The 26471-nt window shown below is 48.3% G+C and overlaps 1 protein-coding gene and 1 pseudogene across 6 annotated transcripts; one reads left to right on the forward strand and one right to left on the reverse strand.

Moving 5' to 3' along the window:
* On the forward strand, positions 1-25239 carry ZNF16 (zinc finger protein 16). Of its 6 annotated transcripts, none has more exons than XM_053558192.1 (3): positions 1-64; positions 4163-4367; positions 23018-25239. In XM_053558192.1, the coding sequence occupies exons 2-3, from the start codon at positions 4172-4174 to the stop codon at positions 24862-24864; spliced, it is 2043 nt and encodes a 680-aa protein (XP_053414167.1). In that variant the 5' UTR covers positions 1-64; positions 4163-4171; the 3' UTR covers positions 24865-25239. The 6 variants fall into 6 exon arrangements, with proteins under 6 accessions (XP_053414167.1, XP_053414171.1, XP_053414166.1 ...); XM_053558196.1 differs by having other exon boundaries at positions 46-100; XM_053558191.1 differs by lacking the exon at positions 1-64 and adding an exon at positions 206-2013.
* LOC128563118 (U4/U6 small nuclear ribonucleoprotein Prp31-like) lies at positions 17290-19399 on the reverse strand (annotated as a pseudogene).
* Positions 25240-26471: the final 1232 nt, after the last annotated feature.

Genomic DNA, 26471 nt, shown 5'->3' on the forward strand with positions numbered 1-26471 from the left:
CGGAGAGTCGATACACTTTGGCGCCGCAGTACAGGTTACCTACAGCGCGCGACTACTTGAGTAGGTGAGAGAGTTGGGCAAAGGCCCTACCCTTACCACGGTGCGTCTAGCTGTTTCCGAGCCACTTCCGTGGTGGAGGTGATTCGGCACCTTTCGGGGCGGGGGCGGGGCCGCGCGGGGGGTTGTGGGAGTCCCGGGCGGGGGTCGAGCCTCAGCTGGCGGCCTCGCTGCGGTGCGCCGCGGGGTCCCTCGGTGCAGTACGCGGCGGCTGGCGTCCTTATTGGGCGGCAAGGCCGCCACAGGCACTGCGGACATATGTGCGGTGGCGTGCGAGGTCGGGTTGGAGGAAGAGGCTCCAGGAATTCGATGCCTCGTCGGAGGCCCTCAGAGCCCGGGAGAAAAGGGGTTTTCACTTTGGCATCAGGTGTCCTGGAAGGTTCCACCGGTGGTGGAGTCACTTTCCGGGTGCAGAAGAGACTCTGGGGAGGGGGAGCGTTTGGACCTGCTTTACAGAGGGATTAGCCAGACTCGTTCTGTGAGTGGCTGCGGGACGTTCAGTTGTCTGCCAGCAGCAGGTCTAGCCTTTAGCTGAAAACTTTGCTGCTGAGTTCGTCAGGCTGTTGGTAGGATCTGCTTCTTTGCGATGTTACACAGAGGTCCACGTTTCCTTGCCGCCTGCCGGCCTGGGCGGCCCTCGGCACGTGGAGGTCTTTGCACGTGGTCCTGTGAAAGGTCCTTCTCAGGGTCTTAAGAGCTCATGTGATTAGGTTGGGTCCACCAGGGTAATAATTATGCCTATTACCTTAATTCCCTCTGCAAACTAACTTTTGCTGTGTAGGGTAACATATCCACAGGTTCCAGGGATTCGGACGTGTACGCGGGGGGCGGGGTTACGGAGTGTTTTGCCTACCACAGATTAATTCTGTGTCTTTGTGAGCAAGATCTTGCATATAATGAGGTGAGAAAAACAAGGTGTAAAACAAAAGCATAGTTTGGTGTAATTTATAACAAATAGGAAAAAAATATATATACATATTTGTGTAAGTTTAGCATAATCTGAAGGGGCATACTAGAAGCAAAGGGAAACTGAGTCCCTGACTGGGAAATTGTTCATCATAAATTCTTTTTTACTTTAAAAAATTTGAGCCATATGACTGTGTCCTTGCAGCGGTTCTCAACTTGTGGTTCGTGGCCTCTTTGGACCGTATTAAAGATTGGCGGCATGAGGAAGTTTGAGAACCAGTGCCTTATAGAGTAACAATGATGAGAATTCGAAGTATTTTAAAATAAAATGAACTATATAAATATTGCAAATGATCGTGTCTTTGATGAGGAGAATGAAGGTTTCTCTCTCTCTTTTTTTTTTTTTTTGAGACACAGTCTCACTTTCTTGCCCCCGGTGGAGTGCTGTAGTGTCCTAGCTCACAGCAACCTCAAACTCCTGAGCTCAAGGGATCCTCTTGCCTCAACCTCCAGAGTAGCTCGTAGTAAAGGCATCTATCACAACGCCTGGCTACTTTTTTAGAGATGGAGTCTCACTTTTGCACAGGCTGGTCTTGAACTTGTGAGCTCAAGTGATCCACCTACCTTGGCCTTCCCAGAGTGCTGGGATTACAGGCATCAGCCACCATTTCTGGCCTGAAGATTTCCTCAGAGCAGGCAGAGGGTGACTCATCTCATCCCTCCCTCTGAGCATTCTGCTAGGTTAATCTTGAGATGTTAGTTTTGTCTCCTCATTCAGTAATGTGCCTGGTGCCCCACCTTCATGGGGCAGTCAAGGCCTGCCTGTCCCTAGTGACCATCCCTGTGAGCCCTGTTCATACCTCCTTGCTTGCATCCTCAAGGATTGACCCTGTACTTATTATCTAACTTTCTCTCTGCAGTCATTATGTGTGTGTTCCTTCATGAACACAGCCCTACTCAGCCCTTCTTCCTTCCCTGGACACACTGTAGGTGACATCTACCATCATCCTGACTCCTGCACCATCTTCCTGCCACCGTTCTTCAGAGAAGGCGCATGTTAATCCCCTTTCCAAATCCTCTTGGACACATCCTCATTCTCAGCAGATGACACTGCTACCTTCTGACATCCCTCCTCCCAGGCAAAACAGAAAGGAACTAAGAGAGACTGCTGGCTGAGAGACTGCATCCCATAGAGTCTGTGCCCTTCCGGGGTAGTGGTGGGCCATTCCCCAGCTGCGTTTTTTTTTTTAGAAACACAGTCTTACTTTATTACCCTCAGTAGAGTGCCATGGCGTCACAGCTTCCAGCAACCTCCAGTTCTTGGGCATAGGTGATTCTCTTGCCTCAGCTTCCTGAGTAGCTGGGACTACAGGCGCCCACCACAATGCCCAGTTATTTTTTGTTGCAGTTTGGCTGGGGCCAGGTTGAACCCACCACGTTCGGTATGTGGGGCTGGCGCCCTACTCACTGAGCCAAAGGTGCCCATTTTTTTTTTTTTTTTCTTAAGACAGAGTCTCACTCTCTCCCTGGTGCCATGGTGTCATAACTCAGCAACCTCAAACTCTTGGGATGAAGCGATCCTCCCACCTCAGCCTCCCAAATAGCTGGGACCACAGCTGCCTTCCATCACACCTGGCTAGTTTTTCTATTTTTAGCAGAGACAGGGTCTCCTTCTTCCTGGGGCTGGTCTTAAACTCCTGAGTTAAAGCAATCCACTTGCCTTGGCCTCCCAGAATGCTGCAATTACAGGCGCGAGCCACTGCACCTAGCTTCCCAGCTGCCTTCCAAGCTCCCAATAGGGAGCCTCCATTTCAGGCTGAACCTTTGGTACAAGGCCTGTGGGACCTGACAGTGCCTCTTGGGTGTGACTCTGCTCCCTTGTTTTCCTGTCCACACTGGCTGCCCCACTGTTCCTGGAACCTGTCCTGCCTTCCCCAGCCTTTGCCTTCACTCCACCCCTGCCTCAGACTGCCTTCCCTTTTGTCTGCTTGGCTCTTTCCCTTCCTCACCTTTTGGTCACTTTCTCAGCCCTCTCTGACATTCCTAGTTAAAATGCCCTCTTGCCCCAGCCCTCTGCCCCTTCGGTGCTACCTCTGTCCAGAGCACAGCTCACTGATAAATTTGCTATGATCTGTCTCCCCCATGAGCTTCATGAGGGCAACAGTGTATTGCTGTGTCTGACACTTCCCTTTAGAACAGAGCCCAGCAATGTTCAGGCAGCAATGAAAAAAGTGTAACTAAGAGGAAAAAATCCAGTCTGTAGATTGACATGCATTTTCCACTGGGGGTTTCTGCCAGTTTTTCCTGCCTTGTCTTCATGCCTAAAAGGCAAGGAGTCAGTGAGTACCATGTGAGTGAGATCCTGCCTTATGCCACTGCCCCCAGATAGACCTTACTCAGGGTGTGGTGTGTTTACACAGAAAGGGCAGTGCGGAGGTGGAGTGGGGGACCCGTTTATGCCACTTGCTTAGAGGGAGCAATTAGGACTGGAGATGAGCCCCATTTTGAAAGTCTTCAGGATAAGGAGCATTGACATCTCAGGAATGGACAAAAATCACCAAGGAAATTTGTGTAGGTGTAGAAGTGAACCCTGGGGTGCCAACATGAAGAGGGAGATTAGAGGCTGGGAGGAAGTAACTAATGCAGTAGAAGGACACCTCAGGTAGAGTTGGGGACACCCACTGTAGATGCTGCCAGGAGAGTGCAACCCAGACAGAATTGACCACTAGGATTGGTGGACATTGCCACATGATGACCATGTGTGTCTCTAGTACAGCCTGCTCCTGGCTGCTCTGCCTTAGCTGGATCTGGTGTGCCCAGCTTCAGAGTAGCATGTCAGGAATAGTCAGTGAGAGGCGTGGACCCACAGTGCTCTATAACCCACTCTCCTGTCATGATGGGCCAGGGTCATTTGGGAGGCAGGGGTGCCTGCTGGGTACAGTGGGCTTACTTTGCTTTGTGAACAGCATCTTAGCCCTTTGTACCTGCAGCCCTGGCTCACAACTGTTTGTCCCCATGGCTGACATTCCCTCCCCTTGGGTCCCAGATCAGGGAAGATAGCATCAATCACTGGGACTAAACAGCACCAGGCTCTCTCTGGGTGGCTACAGGGGTGGAGGAAGAAACCCCTGTGTGATGAGAGGATGGATTCCCTGGCGGGAGCCCCTTTGCACACTTACCTGTTCTTGATGGTTTTTAGGTTCCAGCCATGCCCAGCCTCAGAGCTCGCCAAGAGGAGGCAGAGATGGAGCTCTCAGCTCCTGGACCATCCCCTTGGACCCCTGCAGCCCAGGCCTGTGTGAGCGATGCTTCTACTGTGACCCACCCTGGATCTGCAGTCTGTGGTCCCTTCTGCTCTAGTGATGCTAAGTTGGAAATGATCCACCCTCATCAGCAGCAGCCAGGTACTGGGAATATTTCTCCACTGATGCCTTATTCTGAAGAAATGGTGTCCATGCAACCCTGCGCTTGCTCCTAGGAGGTGTTTGTTTCATAATGGTGGGAAGTGTCATTGACTTAAGGGGTCAAGGCTTGATATCAGAAAGGAAATTGACCTGTTCTGGCTTCTGGTGCCCTAAGGAGGACACTGTGGTGTCTCCACTTACAGAGAGGTTGTGACATGATAGTTGCCAGGATCCTTTGCTTTGCTGTACAGCCCTGACTTCTTCCTAGCCCAACGACTAGGCTAGTGGTGTCTACTGCCCTTGGTATTCTGCCTAGTCTGGGCTCTGCTTCCTTCTGGCCAACACTGCATTTATGCTGTCCAGCTGCACCCGTTCTCTTCAGAACCCTGGCAGAGAGTCCTTCCCAGAAGACCCCTCCATCTTGCCTTTTTGGACCTTTCAGCAGTCATTAGGATGGATACTCAGTGTCAGCTTCCTTTGTTTGGATCAGAGAGAGGCTGTTTTACAAGGGAACGCCTTGGTCAGACCCTGTGTGGTCAGAAATGTCAGCCTAAGGGGACAGGTGGTGGGCGAGTGTCCCAGGTGTGCCAAACAGAACAGAGAGGAGCAGATTCTGAATGGGGAAGAGCAAGGTACCAGGGATGAGACACATAAGAAGCTCCCCAGAATGACCCCAAGAGACAGGCTTGCTGACCTGCCAGAGTACAGGCAGGATGTTAAATAGATGGTGAAGGAAGGCAAGACCTTTGGTCTGGAAAAACAAGAACAAGCTGATGGTAGCTCATGTTTTAAAAGACACTATGGAGCAAATCAGTGGAATAGGCAGCTCAAACACAACTGCTCCTTTACATAAACATCAGAAATCTTTTTTTTTTTTTTTATATAGCTATACTTATTTGTCATTAGTAAAAGGAAGTCCAGTACTGATAGGAAGATGCAAATTTGTCCTTCCATGCATTTGTGAAGCAAAAGACTAATTTGTGGGAGGCTGAGGAGGGTGGATTGCCTGAGCTCAAGGGTTTGAGACCAGACCGAGCAAGAGCAAGGCCTTGTGTCCAAAAAATAGTAGGCTTAGGGCCTATAGCTCAAGCTGCTAAGGCGCCAGCCACATACACCAGAGCTGGAGGGTTTGAATCTAGCCCAGGCCCACCAAACAACAATGACAGCTACAACCAAACAATGACCAGGCATTGTGGCAGGCGCCTGTATTCCCAGCTACTTGGGAGGCTGAGGCAAGAGAATCACTTGAGCCCAGGAGTTAGAGGTTGCTATGAGCTGTGATGCCACAGCACTCTACCCAGCACAACAGCTTGAGGCTCTGTCTCAAAAAAAAAAAAAAGAAAAAGTTGGGCATTGTGGTGGGCACTTGTAGTCCCAGCTACTCAGGAGGCTGAGGCAAGAGGATCGTTTGAGCCAAAAGTTTGAGATTGCCGTGAGCTATGACGCCTCAGCACTCTACTAAAGGCAATAAAGTGAGACTGTCTCCAAAAAAAAAAAAGACAAATTTGTTCACTGTCATTCCCTCAAAAGGAGTTGAGCCCCTGGACTACTAGGCTGACCCTTCAAACCTAACCTTCTTGTTAGATTTTCTGATCAAGGAAAAAGTGGAATGTTCTAATTTCCTAAAATTCTTTTTTTTTTTTTTTGAGACAGAGCCTCAAGCTGTTGCCTTGGGTAGAGTGCTGTGGCATCACAGCTCACAGCAACCTCCAACTCCTGGGCTTAAGCCATTCTCTTGCCTCAGCCTCCCAAGTAGCTGGGACTACAGGCACCCCACCACAACACCTGGCTATTTTTTGGTTGTAGTTGTCATTGTTGTTTTGGCAGGCTCGGGTTAGATTCTAATCCACCAGCTCTGGTGTATGTGGCTGGAGCCTTAGCCGCTTGAGCTATAGGCACCGAGCCAATTCTTTTTTGCTCTTGAGACAGAGTCTCACTATGTCGCCCTTAATCGATTCTCTTGCCTCAGCCTCCGGTGTAGCTGGGACCACAGGTGCCCGCCACAATGCCCAGCTATTTTTTGGTTGTTGTTGTCATTGTTGTGTAGCTGGCTCAGGCTGGGCTCGAACCTGCCACCTATGGTGTATGTGGCCAGAGACCTACTCATTGAGCTATGGGCGATTCTCTTGCCTCAGCCTCCCAAATAGCTGGGACTACAGGTGCCCGCCATAACACCTGCCTATTTTTTGTTGTTGCAGTTGTCTTTGTTGTTGAGCTGGCCCGGGCCGGGTTCTAACCTGCCAGCCTTGGTGTATGTGGCTGGCACATAACCACTGTGCTATGGGTGCCGAGCCTTGAATCAGGATTTCTTAGGAACCTTCTTAGAATTATTCCATATGGCATGCAAGCAGATCTGGCTTTATTTTATTTTATTTTATTTTGAGACAATGCCTGGCTATTTTCTATTTATTTTATTTTTTTTTGGTTTTATGTTCGCTAAGACTTTATAAAGTATTTTTCTTCACATTACATTTTGAAAAGGTTTCTTACCTCTTTTTTTGTTGTTGGGGATTCATTGAGGGTACAGAGAACTAGTTACACTGATTGCATTTGTTAGGTAAAATTTCTCTTATAATTGTGTCACACCTCCAAGTGGTGTGTTGCACTGTGGCACCCCCACTTCCCTCTCTCTGCTCCCCTATTGCCCCACCCCCCACCATGTACTAGGTCATCATTTGTCCTCATATGAGAATCGAGTACATAGAAAATTTTTTTTTTTTTTGAGACAGAGCCTCAAACTGTCACCCTAGGTAGAGTGCTGTGGCATCACGGCTCACAGCAACCTCCAATTCCTGGGCTCAAGTGATTCTCCTGCTGGGACTACAGACGCCCACCACAATGCCTGGCTATTTTTTGGTTGCAGCCGTCATTGTTGTTTGGTGGGCCCAGGCTGGATTCGAACCCGCCAGCTCAGGTGTATGTGGCTGGCGCCTTAGCCACTTGAGCCACAGGCGCCAAGCCAGTCCGTAGAATTCTTGCTCCTCCATTCTTGTGATGCTTTACTAAGAAGAATGTGTTTCCACCTCCATCCAAGTTAATACAAAAGATGTAAAGTCTCCATCTTTTTTTTAGTATTGAAAAAAATTTTTTTTAATTGTTAGAGATTCATTGAGGGAGTCTCCATCTTTTTTAATAGTATTAAAATAGTATACATAGTATTCAATGGTATACATATGCCATAGCTTGTTAATCCATTCCTGGATTTTTTTGTTTTGCAGTTTTTGGCTGGGGCTGGGCTGCCACCTCCAGCATATGGGGCCAGCACCCTACTCCTTTGAGCCACAGGCGCCGCCCTGGATTTTTTTTTTTTTTTTTTAAGAAACAGGGCTTAGGTGATTCTCTTGCCTCAACCTCCTGAGTAGTTGGGACCACAAGTGCCCGCCACAATGCCTGGCTATTTTTTTTGTTGTTGCAGTTTGGCTGGTGCCGGGTTTGAACCCGCCATCCTCGGTATATGGGGCTGGTGCCCTTCTCACTGAGCCCCAGGCGCCACCCTCCATTCCTGGATTGGTGGGCATTTAGGTTATTTCCACATTTTGCCAATTGTAAATTGAACTGTGATAAACATTCTAGTGCAAATGTCCTTATGATAAAATGATTTTTCTTCTGTGTAGATCCCGGGTAATGGGATTGCAGGATCAAATGGGAGGTCTAGTTTGAGTTCTTTGAGGATTTTCCATACTTCCTTTCAAAAAGGTTGTTTAGTTTGCAGTCCTACCAGCAGTGTAAAAGTGTTCCCTTCTCTCCACATACACACCAACATCTGCAGATTTGAGACTTAGTGATGTGGGCCATTCTTACTGGGGTTAGTTGATATGGCAGGATGATTTTGATTTGCATTTCTCTGATGATTAGGGATGATGAGCATTTTTTTTCTTTTCTTTCTCTCTCTCTTTTTTTTGAGACAGAGTCTCAGTTTGTCACCTTCTGTAGAGTGCTGTGCCATCATAGCTCACAGCAACCTCAAACTCCTGGGCTCAAGCAATTCTCTTGCCTCAGCCTCCCAAGTAGCTGGGACTACAGGTGCCCGCCACAGCGCCCAGCTATTTTTTAGAGATGAGGTCTCACTTTGGCTCAGGTTGGTCTCAAACTTGTGACCTCAGGCAATCCACCTCCCTCAGCTCCCAGAGCGCTGGATTATAGGTGTGATCCACCATGCTGGCCAAGCATTTAGCCATTCGTCTATCTTTAGAAAAGGTTCTATTTATCTCTCTTGCCCATTGATATAAGGAATTGTTGGCTTTTTTTATGTTGCTTAATTTGAGTTCTCTATAGATCCTAGTTATCAATTTTTCGTCCAATTCATAATATGCAAATATCTTTTCCCATTCTCATGGTTGTCTATTTGCTTTGGTTGTTGTCTCCTTAGCTGTACAGAAGGTATCCAATTTAATTAAGTCCCATTTGTTTATTTTTATTGTTGTTGCACCGTCAAAAATCTTGTTAGAACCCACTTTGTCAGAAATCTGGAAAAACCATCCAAGGTTTACAAGAAGGAAGCAAACACTCAAGAAAAAGACAACTTAAAAATAATGGGAAAATGTGGTTTTGGTTGCCCATACCCAGACCCCTTCCTAGTTTGGTGGAAATCTTAAAACGAGCATCCTGCATTCCCAATGTAGGACCCTGGTGTCTGCTTCCAGAGACAGTATAGCACATCTGACTCAGAAATAGTTGTTTATTCTAACCTATCTGGGGCTATCTTGAGGATTGATGCAAGACGTTCATCTCTGCTTTGCCTAACTCAGAACTTACTCAGAGCAAAAGAGCTCTAGGCTTAGAAATATTGTAAGGTAAACTAAAACCCTACAGCCACCTGGGCCATCGAGGATGACACATATAGTCAGCCATGCAAAGCCTAGGAAGAAAAGCTGAGGGAGAGTTTCTGGGGAGCTGAGTAGGTTTTCCAAAGCACTGCGTTCTTTCGAGAATCTTAGAGGTCACATGCTTATTTCTGGGCTCAAAAGCAACACTGGGGAGGGTTTTTTTTTTTTTTTGGCCAGGGCTGGGTTCGAACCCACCACCTCCGGCATGTGGGGCCAGTGCCTTACTCCTTTGAGCCACAGGTGCCACCCAACATAGGGGAGTTGTAAACAGTGTTAAGAACCTCCCCAGCATAGAGCCAGTTCACCAAGACTGGGAGAGGTATTTTGTTTTCCACTGCTCTTGACATTCAAGGAAATATCTATCAAAATGCTAGCTAAGGGCCTGTGTGGTAGCTCATGCTTGTAATCCTAGCACTTGGGAGGCTGAGGCGGGTAGATTGCTTGAGCTCACAGGTTTGAGACCAGCCTGACCAAGAGCAAGACGTCATCTCTAAAAATAGCTGGGTGTTGTGGCGGGTACCTGTAGTCCCAGCTACTTGGGAAGCTGAGGCAAGGTTGCTGTTAGCTATGATGCCACGGCACTGTACAGAGGGCAACAAACTGATACTCTGTCTCATAAAACAAAACAAAACAAAAACAACCCCAGCAAACCCTAGGAAACATTCGAGTGCAACATTTTTTCTTCGAGACCAAGTCTCACTTTTTCACCCTCGATACAGTGCCGACAGTGCCGTGGTGCGGTAGCTCACAGCAACCTCAAACTCTTGGGCTCAAGCGATTCTCTTGCCTCAGCCTCCCTAGTAGCTGGGACTACAGGTGCCTGCCTCAGTGCCCAACTGTTTTTTAGAGACGGGGTCTCGCTGTGGCTCAGGCTGGTCTCGAACTCCTGAGCTCAGGCAATCTACTTGCCTTAGCCTCCTGGAGTGGTAGGCGTGAGCCACCGCACCCAGCCTCAGGTGTGCAACTTTTAACAAAAAAACTTAAAGCATGCCAAAAAAACAGGAAAATACAGCCCATTCAAAGGAAATAAATAGGTAAAAAGTGTCCTTGAGAAATCACAGTGGACCTACTAGGCAAAGATTTTATATTGAATGATTGATTGATGATTGCGATAGAATCTTACTTTGTCGCTCTGGGTAGAGTGCTGTGACGTCATAGCTCACAGGGACCTCAAACTACAGGGCTCAAATGATCCTCCTACCTTAGCCTCCCAAGTAGCTAGGACTATCAGCATCTACCACAATGCCCAGCTAGTTTTTAGTAGAGACAGGGTCTAGCTTTTGCTCAGGCTGATCTTGAACTCAAGAGAGCTCAGGCTGGTCTCAAACTCAAGGGAGCTCAGCTGATCCTCCTGCCTTGTCCTCCCAGAGTGGTGGTATGAGCCACTGCTCCTGGCAAGTAGCTGAGTTCTGATAAGAACTGAATGGAGGTCAGAAGGCAGTGGTGTAAGACATATTTAGAGGGCTGAGAGGAGGAAAAATAAAATCAAGCAAGAATTCTGTATTCAGTAAAATTATACCGTGAAATGAAGTTACCCTGGGCAGAGTGCTGTGGCATCATAGCTCCCAGCAACCTCAAACTCTTGGGCTGAAGTGATCTTACCTCAGCCTCCTGAGTAGCTGGAACTATAGGTGCCTTCTACTGTACCCAGCTAGTTTTTCTATTTTTAGTAGAAATTGGGGTCTCACCCTTGCTCAGGCTGGTTTCAAACTCACGAGCTGAAGCAGTCCACCCGCCTTTGGGATTACAGGTTTGAGCCACTGAGTCTGGCTTTAGATTGACATATCCTGAAATCTAATCCATAGTGTGTTTGGTATTACAAGGTGGGGCCCATGAGAAATGACTAGATTGAAGGCAAACCCCTTGTCTGAGGGATTAGTACCCTCATAAAAGAGGCCTAAGTGAGTTGTTTACCCCTTTTCCTGCTTTTCTGCCTTGTGAGGATGATAGAAAGTACCATCTAGGAGGAGTGAACCCTCACCAGGCAGTGAATCTACTGCCACCTGGATGTTGGACTTCGCAGGCTCCAGAAATATGAACATTAAATTCCTGTTTGTTTTTTTTTTGAGACAGAACCTCAAGCTGTCACCCTGGGTAGAGTGCTGTAGCATCACAGCTCACAGCAACCTCCAGTTCCTGGGCTCAAGCAATTCTCCTGCCTCAGCCTCCCAAGTAGCTGGGACTACAGGTGCCCGCCACAACGCCCGGCTATTTTTTGGTTGCAGCCATCATCGTTGGCGGCCTGAGCTGGATTTGAACCTGCCAGCTCAGGTGTATGTGGCTGGCGCCTTAGCCGCTTGAGCTACAGGCGCCGAGCCTAAATTTCTTTTTTTCTTTTTTTTGAGACAGAGTCTCACTTTATCGCCCTCAGTAGAGTGCTATGGCGTCACACAGCTCACAGCAACCTCCAGCTTCTGGGCTTAGGTAATTCTCTTGCCTCAGCCTCCTGAGTAGCTGGGACTACAGGCTCCCGCCACAACGCCCGGCTATTTTATGTTGCAGTCTGGCTGGGGCTGGGTTTGAACCCACCACCCTCGGTGTATGGAGCCGGCGCCCTACTCACTGAGCCACAGGCACCGCCCCCTAAATTTCTGTTGTTTATAAATTACTCAGTCTAAGGTATCTCATTACAGTACCCCAGGTAAGCTAAGACAGAAATATATAAAACACTCTACCTCAAAAAACAGATACAGTCTTCTGAAGTATACATGTAATATAAACTGTGTTAGGTCACAAAACAAGTCTCAATAAATTAAAAAAAAATTGAAATCATACAAAGTATCTGATTAATAACAGCAGGAAAACTGGAAAATCCACAAATATTTAGCAATAAAGCAACCAGTGGGTCAAAAGTAAAATTAAAAGGGAAATTTGACAATACCTGCATTTGAATGAAAACATAACATACCAAAACTTATGAGGTACAGTGAATGCAATGTGAAAAGGGAAATTTATAGCAGTAAACACTTTCATTAAGAAAGGAGAAAAATGGGTGGCACCTGTGGCTCAGTGAGTAGGGTGCTGGCCCCATATACCAAGGGTGGCGGGTTCGAACCTGGCCCCAGCCAAACTGCAACAAAAAATAGCCGGGCATTGTGGTAGGCGCCTGTAGTCCGAGCTACTCAGGAGGCGGAGGCAAGAGAATCGCCTGAGCCCAAGAACTGGAGGTTGTTGTGATCTGTGATGCCATGGCACTCTACCCAGGGTGACTGCTTGAGACTCTGTCTCAAAAAAAAAAAAAAAAAAAAAACAAAAAAGGAGCGAGGGAATTGCTTAAGCACAAGAGGTTGAGGGTGCTGTGAGCTGTAATGCCACGGCACTGTACCCAAGGCGACATAATGAGACACTGTCTCAAAAACAAACAAAAAAAGAAGTTGGATCCTACCTTACGCCATATACGAAAACTAACTCAAAATGGACCAATGACCTAAATATAAGAGCTAAACCCCACAAAATTCTTAGAAGAAAACATGGGGGAAAAACTTCATAGTTGGCTTGGTAGTGGATTCTTTACAGTGGCACCAACAGCCCTAAGGAACAAAAGAAGAAACTACTTATTGAACATAAACTTTTTTTTTTTTTTTAAGAGATAGAGTCTCACTTAGTTGCCCTCGGTAGAGTACCATGGTGTCACAGCTCACAGCAACCTCCAGCTCATGGGGTTGGGCGATTCTCTTGCCTCAGCCTCCCAAGTAGCTGGGACTACAGGCACCCGCCACAATGCCCGGCTATTTTCTGTTGCAGTTTGGCCGGGACTGGTCTCAAACCCGCCACCCTTGGTATATGGGTCCGGCACCCTACTCACTGAGCCACAGGTACCACCCACAAAATAAGAAACTTTTGTCCTTTGGACATCAAATGACATCAAGAAAGTGAAAAGACATCATATAGAATGGGGGAAAATCTTTGCAAATTATGTCTGTTAAGGGTATAGTATCCAGAATATATAGAAATATTCTTACATCTCAACAATAAAAGACAACCCAATTTCAAAAAATGGGCAAAGGACTTGAACAATCTTTTCTCTAAAGAAAATACAGTAGCTGGGCACGGTGGCTCACACCTGTAATCCCAGCACTGTGGGAGGCTGAGGGATTGCTTGAGCTCAGGAGTTCGAAACTTGCCTGAACAAGAATGAGACCCAGACTCCTAAAAAAATGGAAAAACCCAGCTGGGCGCTGCGGGGAGCGCCTGTAATCCCAGCGGCTTCTGAGGCTGAGGCAGTGGGATGCCCACAGCCCGAGTCTGAGGTTGCAGTGAGCTATGAGGCCATTGCACTCTGCTTGGGGAATAGGGTGGAACTCTGTCTCAACAACAACAAAAAGCAAAGAAATAAAACTAAAGGGTGGTGCCTGTGCCTCAGTGGGTAGGGTGTTGGCCCCATATACCAAGGATGGCGGGTTCAAACCTGGCCCCAGCCAAACTGCAACAAAAAAATATCCAGGCGTTGTGGTGGGCACCTGTAGTCCCAGCTACTTGGGAGGTTGAGGCAAGAGAATTGCCTAAGCCCAGCAGTTGGAGATTGCTGTGAGCTATATGACGCCACAGCGCTCTACTGAGGGCGATAAAGTGAGATTCTGTCTCTACAAAAAACAAAAAAAGAAATAAAAAATAAGCAAGGAGGGCGGCACCTGTGGCTCAAAGGGGTAGGACGCTGGTCCCATATGCCAGAGGTGGTGGGTTCAAACCCAGCCCTGGCCAAAAAAAACAACAAACTAAAAAATGAGCAAGGAAATAAAAGAAAAAAAAGAAAATATAGTAGAACCTCTGTTAAGTTGACAACCTAAGGGACCATAACAAACTGGTCAAGACATGGGGTGGTCAACATAAGGAACTAGACCTATGTATTGATATATACATGTGGGACGTGTCTGGCTTATAAAAATTAGGTCAACTCAAGGTGGTCAGCTATGCAGGTTCTACTGTATACAAATGGGTAACGAGAGAATGAAAAGATGCTTAACATAATTTTAGTCATTAGACAATACAAATCAAAACAATGAGATTATCATTTCCCAACCACTGAGATGTCTATAATATGAAAAACAAAAGATAATAAATGTTCTTTTTTTTTTTTTTGTAGAGACAGAGTGTCACTTTATGGCCCTCGGGTAGAGTGCCATGGCATCAAACAGCTCACAGCAACCTCCAACTCCTGGGCTTAAGCGATTCTCTTGCCTCAGCCTCCCGAGTAGCTGGGACTACAGGCGCCCGCCACAACACCCAGCTATTTTTTGGTTGCAGTTCAGCCGGGTTTGAACCCACCACCCTCGGTATATGGGGCCGGCGCCTTACCGACTGAGCCACAGGCGCCGCCCAATAAATGTTCTTAAGGACGTGTAGAAATGAGAGTACTCATACATGCTGGTTGGAATATAAAATGGTGCAGATGCTAGGGAAAATAACTTGGTGCTTCCTCAAAAGTCTAAATGTAGTATTCCCATGTGAACTATTAATTCCACTTCTAGGTATATACTCCAAGGAATGGAAGACAGGCACTCAAACTAAATACATGTATTTCATGTTTATAGCCACATTATTCACAACCAAAAGGAGCAGACAGCCCAAATGTCCTTGTGGCATAGACATGTAATGGGATATAATTCAGCCTTGAAAAGAAAGTAAGTGCTGACCCATGTTGCAACGTGGATGGATGAACTCCCAGAACATACCAAGTGAAAGAAGATCCAGAGAAAATAAATGTATAGAGCCAGGATGTGGATTGGTGGTTGCCAGGATCTGGAGGGAGGGGAGATGGGGATTAGCTGCTTAATGAGGAAGAAGTTTACCCTGGAGAGATGGGATGTTTGTGGATGAGAGGTAGCAGATGCACATTTAATGTACTGAACACCCGTGAGTTGTTCATTTTAGAGTGGGTGATTCTGTACTATGTGAATTTCACCTCAACTAGTTGAAATAAGATGAAAACAAGTTGCTGTGGGAGATGGAGGACTAGGCACCCTCCAAGTGTGAGGTATCCTGAGGGTGAAGTGTCCCTCGGGTCTACACAGCAGAGAACCTAGCTGATGCACCTGCTGCAGATGATGGGCCATAGTCACTTGTGAGGCTCATGTGGGTGTGGTTTTATGGCATGGCCAGTGCCCTGTTGTGTCTATAGGTCCTGCTATAGAAGGGCTCAGAGTCCTTGCCCTTCTCAGTGGGTGTCAGAGCTCATGCTGCTTTCAAATCTTTTTCTTCACCTTTAAACCCAAAATTGACTGACGTTTTAAAGATTTTCTTTAAAGGAAATCATATTTACTTTCTCGCTCTCTTTTTTTTTTTTTTTTTTTATTGGGGATTCATTGAGGGTACAATAAGTCAGGTTACACTGATTGCATTTGTTAGGTAAAGTCCTTCTTGAAATCATGTCTTGACCCCAGAAGGTGTGGCACACACCAAGGCCCCACCCCTCTCCCTCCTTCCCTCTCTCTGCTTTTCCTCCCTCCCATAACCTTAATTGTCGTTAATTGTCCTCATATCAAAATTGAGTATATAGGATTCATCCTTCTCCATTCTTGTGATGCCTTACTAAGAATGATGTCTTCCACTTCCATCCAGGTTAATAGGAAGGATGTAAAGTCTCCATTTTTTTTAATGGCTGAATAGTATTCCATGGTATACATATACCACAGCTTGTTAATTCATTCCTGGGTTGGTGGGCATTTAGGCTGTTTCCACATTTTGGCGATTGTAAATTGAGCTGCAATAAACAGTCTAGTACAAGTGTCCTTATGATAAAAGGGGTTTTTTTCCTTCTGGGTAGATGCCCAGTAATGGGATTGCAGGATCAAATGGGAGGTCTAGCTTGAGTGCCTTGAGGTTTCTCGATACTTCCTTCCAGAAAGGTTGTACTAGTTTGCAGTCCCACCAGCAGTGTAAAAGTGTTCCCTTCTCTCCACATCCACGCCAGCATCTGCAGTTTTGAGATTTTGTGATGTGGACCATTCTCATTGGGGTTAGATGGTATCTCAGGGTGGTTTTGATTTGCATTTCTCTAATATATAAGGATGATGAACGGTTTTTCATATGTTTGTCAGCCATTCGTCTGTCTTCTTTAGAGAAGGTTCTATTCATGTGTCTTGCCCATTGATATATGGGATTGTTGGCTTTTTTCATGTGGATTAATTTGAGTTCTCTGTAGATCCTAGTTATCAAGCTTTTTTCTGATTCAAAATATGCAAATATCCTTTCCCATTGTGTAGGTTGTCTCTTTGCTTTGGTTGTTGTCTCCTTAGCTGTACGGAAGCTTTTCAGTTTAATGAAGTCCTATTTGTTTATTTTTGTTGTTGTTGCAATTGCCATGGCAGTCTTCTTCATGAAGTCTTTCCCCAGGCCGATATCTTCCAATGTTTTTCCTATGCTTTCTTTGAGGATTTTTATTGTTTCATGTCTTAAATTTAAGTCCTTTATCCATCTTGAATTAATTTTTGTGAGTGGGGAAAGGTGTGGATCCAGTTTCAGTCTTTTACATGTAGATATCCAGTTCTCCCAACGCCATTTATTGAATAGGGAGTCTTTCACCCAAGGTATGTTCTTATTTGGTTTATCGAAGATTAGGTGGTTGTAAGATGTTAGTTTCATTTCTTGGTTTTCTATTCGGTTCCAAGTATCTATGTCTCTATTTTTGTGCCAGTACCATGCTGTCTTGACCACTATGGCTTTGTAGTACAGACTAAAATCTGGTATGCTGATGCCCCCAGCTTTATTTTTATTACTAAGAACTGCCTGAGCTATACGGGGTTTTTCTGGTTCCATCTCTCTCTCTCCTTTTTTTTACGAGGCAGAGTCTCACTTTGTCACCTTTGGTAGAGCACTGTGGCATCACAGCTTACAGCAACCTCCAGCTCTTGGGCTTAGGCGATTCTCTTGCCCCAGCCTCCCTAGTAGCTGGGACTACAGGCGCCTGCCACAGTGCCCGGCTATTTTTTGTTGCAGTTTGGCCAGGGCCGGGTTCTAACCCACCACCCTTGGTATATGGGGCCAGTGCCCTACTCACTGAGCCACAGGTGCCACCCCATATTTTTTTTTCCTTTCCTTTCCTTTCTTTTCTTTTCTTTTTTTTTTTTTTTTGACAGATCTTGATGATGTGGTTTTAATTGAACTCTTCTCTCCCCCACTCCCAAAGCATCTTCTTTTCCAGTTAAAAAAGACAAGGCATGATGAAAACCTTCTCTGCTCCCTCAATGGGGGACAGTGATCTTGGTGCTGGGGGAGGCTATCTGGGCTTCTTCCCAGGCCTTCCTCGACGGTGCCAGCACTGGGAGGGGCGTACAGTGGGGCAAGGCAGGTTGTCCCCGCCAAACCCTCTGGCCCAATCCCTTCAGAAAGGCTGGGCCTCTGTTTCCCTTTAGTGGGCAGCCACCCTGAATGTGCACAGCCACTCACACTCTTCTCACCCTTGACCTTAAGGAACTCAGCCATGCTGGAGAAGTACTTCTGGTTGGCCTCAGCCACCTTTTTCTCTGCTGCTTGTGGGTTCACAATCTCCAGTCCCTGGAGTGGGGTGAAGGCCACACTGGTGGCTGTCCCTGAGGAATGGTCTCGGATGGTGAACTTCCCACCGTATACCACGCTCTGCTTTTGCAGGGTACGCTGCAGTGTCTTAGAGATCCTGGCTTTGGTGGCCTCGTTCACCTATGTCTGCCGCACACGCCCACTCCCTGACTTGCCTAGGTGGCCCAGACTGAAGCCCAGGTCCTCCTAGTAGACATCCTCCTCAATCTCTCCGAAGCTCATGAGATTGGCCTGCTTCCGGATCTCTGTCAGCCCCAGCCGCTCCTTCATCTTGCGGTACCTGCAGCCACCTCGCTTCTTTCGCTGGCCATCCAGGGGCGCAGGCAATGGCTTTACCTGCTTCACGGGCAGCGGCTCCTGCCACTTGTCAAATTTGCGCTCTATCTCATCCTTCAGTTCGTAGCCCACCTTCCCCTTCCATGCTTTCATGGAAACTGTCCACACGGGCCGCCAATGTACACTTGGCAGCCACCAGCCTGGCTGCTTTCCGCCGGAGATCCGGGGGCAGCGACTACACGATGTCACTGTGGTAGATGTAGCTGGTGTGGGGCAGCACAGAGGTAGATGAGAAGCCAGACAGTGTCTTGTGCTGGGTGCCAAGAAGCATGATGTTGCAGGCAGGCATCTTGGAGAGATTGGTGAGGTCGCCAGCCACACCCATGATCTTAGCAGCCATGGATGCCCCAATGATGATGGACAAGTTGGGCGCAATGAAGGACATGCGGGACTCCACGTACTCGTAGATGCGGTGCTTAGAGGCATTCAGCTCCAGGGCCATGTCACAGGCCTCCTCCAGCCGCTCCAGCCGCTCCAGCTCCTCTTCTGACAGCTGCTACCCCTGAGTGGTGGAGGCAGTGAAGCTGACAACCATGATGGTGGCATTGGTCAGGATCTGCTGCATGTTCTTGCATTTGTCCAGGCTATTGCCCAGCTCCTTGACCGTGCAGATGTAATCCAGTGCATTGGGGACCAAGGACTCCAGCTCAGGAAACTCTTCGAGTACTTATTCCGAATAAACTTATGGATAATGTTCAGCTCATTCTCGATCTCCACAGTCAGGTTGTTGGCATCCACAATGACCCGGTACTCAGGGGCTGCCTCCACTGGCCCCATCACTTCTGAAGCTTTGGCTTGCTTGCTGATATATTCCTCAATCTTCATCATAATCTCGGCAAACATCTTGCTGTCCCATAGCTTTGCGATGCTCTTGACTGAATCCCCAGAAAGAGCCAGTTGTGTCTCTTCCTGAACATCCTCAATCGCTGGCTCCTCTTCTTCTTCCCCATAGCTTCCTCCTTCTTCCTCTTCTGCAGCCTCTTCTAGGTCAGCTAAGAGCTCGTCTGCCAGAGACATCCCAAGGCCAACCTCTTCCCACTTCCAGATCTTCATGCAACCACTCCCCTCTCCTTAAAATGTCTCTTCCCCTCTCTTTAGTAGCCCAACACCTCCTCAGCCTTCAGCTCTCATGTTCCACCTCCTTGACCTACACACCCAACTCCAGGCCAGAAGGAGTTTCTCTGTGATACACACTCCGCACACCTGTGTGTCTACCCTAGGGCACTTCACATGTTTGTGGCTAAGTAATTTATTTTATTAGGCCTGTCTCCAGGCGTCAATCAAAGCTCTGAAAGCGCAGGGGGACAACTTTTGCTCCTGACATAACCCCAGGTCCACACCATAGTAGGAGCTTATAAACCCCTTGGGGTGATTAATCTACGTGGTCTACCTATCTTCTTATAAACTTCCTCCCTAGACCCAGGGCTCTGGTCTCCCGGCCTCCCCTCCTCTCCATCACACTCCTTTCCTTTTTTAAGAGGAACTTTCATCATTTTTTCCCACAGTTCTTAAGTTGCAGACAAGAATTACATCAAATTGTGTAGGCACCCATAGCACGGTGGTTATGGCACCAGCCATGTAACACTGAGGCTGGCAGGATCAAACCTGGCCTGGGCCAGCTAAACAACGACAACTGCCAACAACAACAACAAAAATAACTGGGCGATGTGGCGGGCGCCTGTAGTCCCAGCTACTTGGGAGGCTGAGGCAAGAGAATCGCTTCAGCCCAAGAGTTTGAGTTTGCTGTGAGCTGTGACACCATAGCACTCTACCAAAGGTGACATAGTGAGACTCTGTCTCAAAAAAACAACAAAAATAAGAATTACATCAAATTTAGTAAGTCCACAAAGTGATTTCCCGCCATTCTCACCTACAGAATTCACTTTTAATTCATGTCTCAAAAAAAGACTATTTTCTAAACATTGGCTAAGGCTGGAAAATGAGCTCCCCATTGCCACCCTTTCCTGGTCCACACCAGTTACATCTAATCTCAGTCTGGAGTCACCAGATCCAGGTAGTGGGCTATTTCCATAGCTTGCAAGCCGAGAATGGTTTTGAGATTTTCTTCAGGGTTGTTTTAAAAAAAAGTGAAGAATGGCTAGGCGTAGTGGCTCACGCCTATAATTCCAGCACTCTGGGAGGCCAAGGCGGGTGGATTGCCTGAGTTCACAGAAGACCAGCCTGAGCAAGAGCAAGACCCTGCCTCTAAAAATATGTCAGGCGCTGTGGCGGGTGCCTGTGGTCCCAGCTATTGACAAGGCTAAGGCAAGAGAATTGCTTGAGCCCCAGAGTTTGAGGTTGCTGTGAGCTATCACACTACGGCACTCTGCTGAGGGCAACAAAGTGAGACTCTGTTTAAAAAATGAAAATGAAATAAATAATAAAAACAGTGAAGAAGACCACAGGACAGGTCTCTCAGCACAGTGCTTCACAGTCCTCTGATCTGACCCAGAGAACTCTGGTTCCTGTGCACCTATAGTAGTTGCCACAGTTTGCTTTGTCCTTCCCAGTCTGGTCCCTGCTGCATACAGCCAGAGGGCAGGGGCTCCTGAGTCAGGGCCTTAGGGGGGAGCAGGGGGTATACTGAGCCCCAGGCTGTCCCCTGGCAGGTCTGAGGCCTCCTGTCCAGACTGGTCCCAGCAGCCCACACTCCCCATCCAAAACTCATGGGGGACCTGCAATGTGTGGATGCCACATTCCTGGACACCCCAATAGCCAGGGCTGGGGCTCCTGACTTGGCGAACTGAGGTTCATGGGGGATGGGGGAGGGCTTCACATGGAAAGCTGCTCAGAGGCAGGAGGAAGGTAAAGAAAGGCATCAGGGACAGTCCTGCAGGCAGCTGGAGGGGCCACAGGTGCCAGGTAACCCAAGCATGAAGTGTCACTGAGAGGCTGTGGGTTGGGCAGGCAGAGGGGTGGGTCCTGTCAGGGCTGAGGTGAGAGCCACACCTGTGGCCATGTCAGATCTGCAGTGACACCACTGGTGGCTTCTTGGGAACAGATATGTCCAGAATGGAAGCAGAGATAGACGCTTATCAGATTCTGGAAGTCGTAGACAAGATGGGGCACTGAGGGAGCAGGACACAGGGCTGGTGGCCCCAAGAACTTGGGTGTAGGTAGGGGGTTGGAGACTTCCTTCACCACCCACCAGAATTATTACAGCTAGCTAGATGAGGGGTCTTTCCAGTCCTGGGGACACAGTCCTGTGTCTGGAAGTGACCCGGGCTGTGAAGGGGACAGCAGGGAAGGGACAAGGGGAGAGAGAGAGCTGGGACTTATTGTTTACAATGGTCAGGAAAGGAGTGCAAGGGCCGTGTGGAAAGTGTTCCAGGCGGGCAGACTCTAAAGCAGGTGCATTGCTCTGCTCAGGGGCAGAGGTGGGGAAAGGTGAGGTCTGGTCTGGGAGGGCCAGGGTCACATAGTCATGGAGGCACTGGGAGGACATTTGAGTGTGTGACCATGCTGTGTCTCAGGTTGCCTGGCTATCTGTAGTTGGGTGAGGAGTAGTGGGGAGGGGGATGTTGGGAGACCAGGGAAGCTACTCAGCACCATGTGGCCTGGGGTGTCTATTTGAATGAGAGACAGACTCAAGAGCACCCTTTGAGTGAGGGATCCAGGGGCATGAGGAGGTCTTTGTTCTGTGTTTTTGAGGAGTGGAGATGAAGTGCTAAAGCCTATATTCTGGTGGGACAAGGAGCCTTATGCATGTTTCTGGTGTCAGAAGGGTGGGCACGGCTGTTTGTACATTTTCACCAGGACTGGAAACCCAGCATATTCCAATCAGAATCGTAGGTTTTAGGCATGAGGTGGCTTTGACAGGCCAGAGCAGTCTGAAGGCTCCTGTGTTGAGTGGGTCAACACCTGGGGTTTCCCACAGGTCCCTGCCATGGGTGAGCTGACAATACACCCACAGGATTCTTGGCCTGGCCATTGGGGCCAGCAACAAGGCCACTCTCTATGCTGGGAACACCTACGACCAGTCTGAGTGCCATGAGCTGGCACTGATGGAGCCAGGTAGGCTAGAAAGATTCTTGACCGTGAAGAAAAATAGGCAACATGGGGCAGCACCTATGGCTCAGTGTGTAGGGCACCAGTCCCATATACCAAGGGTGGTGGGTTTGAACCCGGCCCCAGCCAAACTACAACCACAACAACAAAAAAAATAGCTGGGCATTGTGGTGGGCGCCTGTAGTCCCAGCTACTTGGAAGGCTGAGGCAAGAGAATTGCCTAAGCCCAGGAGTTGGAGGTTGCTGTGAGCAGTAATGCCATGGCACTCTACTGAGGGCAATAAAGTGAAACTGTGTGTCTTAAAAAAAAAAAGAAAAAAAACAAAACAGGGTGGCGCCTGTGGCTCAGTGAGTAGGGCGCCGGCCCCATATGCCGAGGGTGGCGGGTTCAAACCCAGCCCCGGCCAAACTGCAACAAAAAAATAGCTGGGCGTTGTGGTGGGCACCTGTAGTCCCAGCTGCTCGGGAGGCTGAGGCAAGAGAATCGCGTAAGCCCAAGAGTTGGAGGTTGCTGTGAGCCGCATGACGCCACGGCACTCTACCCGAGGGCGGTACAGTGAGACTCTGTCTCTACAAAAAAAAAAAAAAAAAAAAAAAAACAGGCAAAATGTATAACAATAGAACGTGAAGAAAGCCTGAGCTGTTTTCTTGGCATAGGTGGGAAGGATGAGGGGCACCTGGGCTTGGGGCATGTTCTAAGTAGAGCTGACAGGACTTGGCGGTGGCCTGCTATGGGTGGTGTTGGGAGCACCAGGGTTTTGTCTAAGATGAGGCCTCCTAGTGAGGGTAGGCTGAGAACCTGTCAAGAGTTCTCCCTCATCCATAGCTCCCGTGAGGCTTTGCCCCACTCCAGCTACTCCCTGTCCCCTTGCCTCCTCCATAGAGGGACTGTTGGCTCTGCAGATGTGCTCTCTGTTTCTGCTGTTGCTTCATCTCCTTCCATTGACTTTATATTTATTGTTTCAGATCATGACACCAGAACTGAGGACACGGAGTTCCTTCAGAAGGAAGGTGTCCCTGCAGATTTTGAATCACAGGCTGAAATACCAGAAAACTATGCTGATGATGTTTCCCAGGCACCTGAGCTTGGAGAGCTCTGTGATGATGGCTCAGACAGAGTTTGGGGAGTCCCTGAAGGTGAGGGATGGGTGCCCCCCATCTCCTGTGTGGGGGGCTCCACACCAATGACAGTTCTCAGGAGCCCCTTAGGGGAGAAAGACCCGGACTGTAATGGTTTTGACAGAAGCCCCAGTCTGAGCCCAAATCTCATGGCATGTCAGGGAATTTCCATGGAAGAGTTGCCACATCCCTATGACACATGTGGACAGAGTTTCCAGCACAGCTTGGAATTAACCCACCATGAGGATTTCCCTACAACTGAAAGCCCGCTCATATGTACCAAGTGTGGGAAAACCTTCCAAGGAAACCCTGACCTTATTCAGCAGCAGATAGTCCACACTGGAGAGATGTCCTTTTTGTGTAATGACTGTGGGAAATCCTTCAGCCAGAACTCAGTCCTGGAAAACTGGCATCTACCTCCTGTGAGTGAGAAAGCCTGCTGGCACAGTGAGTGCAGGAAAGCTTTCCGTGGGTGCTCAGATCTTGCTGTACACCAGATTCCCCACAGTGGAGAAAGGCCTCATGTGTGTAGTGAATGTGGAAAAGCCTTCAGCCAGAACTCAGGCCTTAAGAAGCACCAGAAATCCCACATGAGTGAGAAGCCCTATGAGTGCAACGAGTGTGGGAAGGCTTTTAGGCGGAGCTCAAATCTCATCCAACATCAAAGAATACATTCTGGGGAGAAACCATACGTGTGCAGCGAGTGTGGGAAAGCCTTTAGGCGGAGCTCAAACCTCATCAAGCACCACAGGACTCATACAGGCGAGAAGCCTTTCGAGTGTGGTGAATGTGGGAAAGCTTTCAGCCAGAGTGCACATCTGAGGAAGCACCAGAGGGTCCACACTGGAGAGAAGCCTTATGAGTGTGATGCCTGTGGCAAGCCATTCAGTCGGGTCTCCAACCTCATTAAGCACCATAGGGTTCACACCGGAGAGAAACCCTACAAGTGCAGTGACTGTGGGAAAGCATTTAGTCAGAGCTCTAGCCTTATTCAGCATCGGAGAATTCACACTGGAGAGAAGCCTCATGTGTGTAATGTATGTGGAAAAGCCTTTAGTTACAGCTCGGTGCTCAGAAAGCACCAGATAATCCACACAGGAGAGAAGCCGTATGTATGCAGCATCTGTGGGAAGGCCTTCAGCCACAGCTCAGCCCTCATTCAGCACCAGGGTGTGCACACAGGGGACAAGCCCTACGAGTGCCACGAGTGTGGGAAGACCTTTGGTCGCAGCTCCAACCTCATCCTTCACCAGCGAGTTCACACTGGAGAGAAACCCTATGAATGTAGTGAATGTGGAAAAACCTTCAGCCAGAGCTCAACCCTCATTCAGCACCAGAGGATTCATAATGGGTTGAAGCCCCATGAATGTAACCAGTGTGGTAAAGCTTTCAACCGAAGCTCTAATCTCATTCACCACCAGAAAGTTCATACTGGGGAGAAGCCCTACACATGTGTTGAGTGTGGCAAGGGCTTCAGCCAGAGTTCACACCTTATTCAGCATCAAATAATCCACACTGGTGAGCGGCCCTACAAGTGCAGTGAGTGTGGGAAAGCCTTCAGTCAGCGGTCCGTCCTCATCCAGCACCAGAGGATCCACACTGGGGTGAAGCCCTTTGACTGCACTGCTTGTGGGAAAGCCTTTAGCCAGCGGTCAAAATTGATTAAACACCAATTGATCCACACCAGAGAGTAGCCTGCTGGGCTGGTGAGAGTGAGCTCAAGCATGGTTTCTTCAACTCCTTCCTGTCCAGTGTCTCCCACCTCCCAGACCTGAGGCCCAGGCTCCCTCCCTGCACTGCTGCCCTACATCTAGTGGCCACAAAGTCTGGGGTTCTCCGTTGAAACATCTTTTACAGGCTCCCTTCCCATGGCCACTGCTTCTGCCTCATGTGACCCCTGTGGTTTTACTTTGTTTTTACAGTTTATGAGCAGACTGCACATTTGTTAGGAGGGAAAGGTTTAAGAAACCTCCATATTCATGAATAGCCTTTATTATTGTAACCGAAAATTACCAGAAGAGTAAAGTGACATTTGATTTGAGATAACCAGCAATTCTTTTGTTTGGTAATTAGTCCTAAGGGGTGAGTTCATTGTTGGTGGCTCTCACTGATATTTTGCTTCCATAAAATCAAGTTGAATTTTTCATGCCTGATGGCTCCATCATCCTCTCAAGTTAGACACACATTACTGCCGGTTTCCCTCCTGTTCTTGTTTTTCCCATTTCACTACTTGGGCCCAAAACTCCCCCCACTGCCCTGTGTCCTCCTAGGCATGTATGCAGCCTGACCTGAACCTTCTCCTCTCTGCTGTGACTGTAGCCCCTGTCCTGCCTGGGGCTGCTGCGTGGTTAGGTGGGGCTGCTGTGTGGGGCTGTGTGGGGCTATGCCCTAGCTCTGAGGAAGTTCCCTCCACACTTTGTGTTTACCCACCAGCTTCCAGGCTCAGTTTCTTCCCAAATGCATCCATCATCAGACATTTCTGGAGCACCTAATAGGTGCCCTTCCCTGGTGGCCCAGCTGACTCGCTCCCTGGGCTTAGTTTCCCACAGCTGTGCCCTTGTCCCTGGAAGGGACAACTCAGCCCAGATGCTGTGTGTCTGTCACAGGGGAGGCCCCTTGACACCAGACAGCCAAACCTGACCCATTACCTGTGTTAAATAAAGCGGTGTTAGAACACTGCCATGTCAGCTTGTTTACAGAAGCCTGGCAGCTTTTGCGTAGCAGAGTTGAGTAGGTGGGATAGAAACCATGCTGCCCACGGAGCCAGAGTATTTACTTCCTGGTGTGATATAGAGAAGGTTTGTTATCTGCCTTTGGGCATTACCTGGTGACCTTGGGTGGCTGGCAGGGGCTAGATTTACTCAGGGGCTAGGAGTTCTGGCAGGAGCTGAGGTTAGTTTCGTGACTAGGGGTGTCTGTGCTACATGCTGACCACCTGTGTGCAGGAGGGCTCCTGCGCAGCTGCAAAGCGCAGATCACCCTCCATCCTCCCCCCTCCCTCTTACTAACTTTAGTTAGATGGTATTATTAACAGAAAATAAATATTTTGCAGAATCTCTAGGAGAACTGGAAGAAATAGGCTGGGATCAAGGTTCCAGAAAAGCTCCCAGAACCATTATGTGAAATTGCCCCTGCCACATGGGAATGCCACTGCTCTTCTGTGACCCAGGCCAGTGGGCAGTTGTCAGCTTCCTTTGCCTGTTTAACTTGCCTTGACTAAGAGTCTTGTGCAGATACATTTCAACACCAAAACCAACTTATTTTTTTTTGGAGACAAGAGTCTCACTATGTCACCCTGGGT

The sequence above is a fragment of the Nycticebus coucang genome, chromosome 13 (assembly GCF_027406575.1).
Source record: "Nycticebus coucang isolate mNycCou1 chromosome 13, mNycCou1.pri, whole genome shotgun sequence".
NCBI lineage: Eukaryota > Metazoa > Chordata > Mammalia > Primates > Lorisidae > Nycticebus > Nycticebus coucang.

What these genes read in the sequence shown, in the direction of transcription:
- ZNF16 (XM_053558192.1), top strand. Translation starts at nt 4,172, where the DNA reads ATGCCCAGCCTCAGAGCTCGCCAAGAGGAGGCAGAGATGGAGCTCTCA. An exon ending in CCCTCATCAGCAGCAGCCAG is followed by an intron (nt 4,368 to 23,017) that starts GTACTGGGAATA and finishes TTATTGTTTCAG; the next exon opens with ATCATGACACCAGAACTGAG.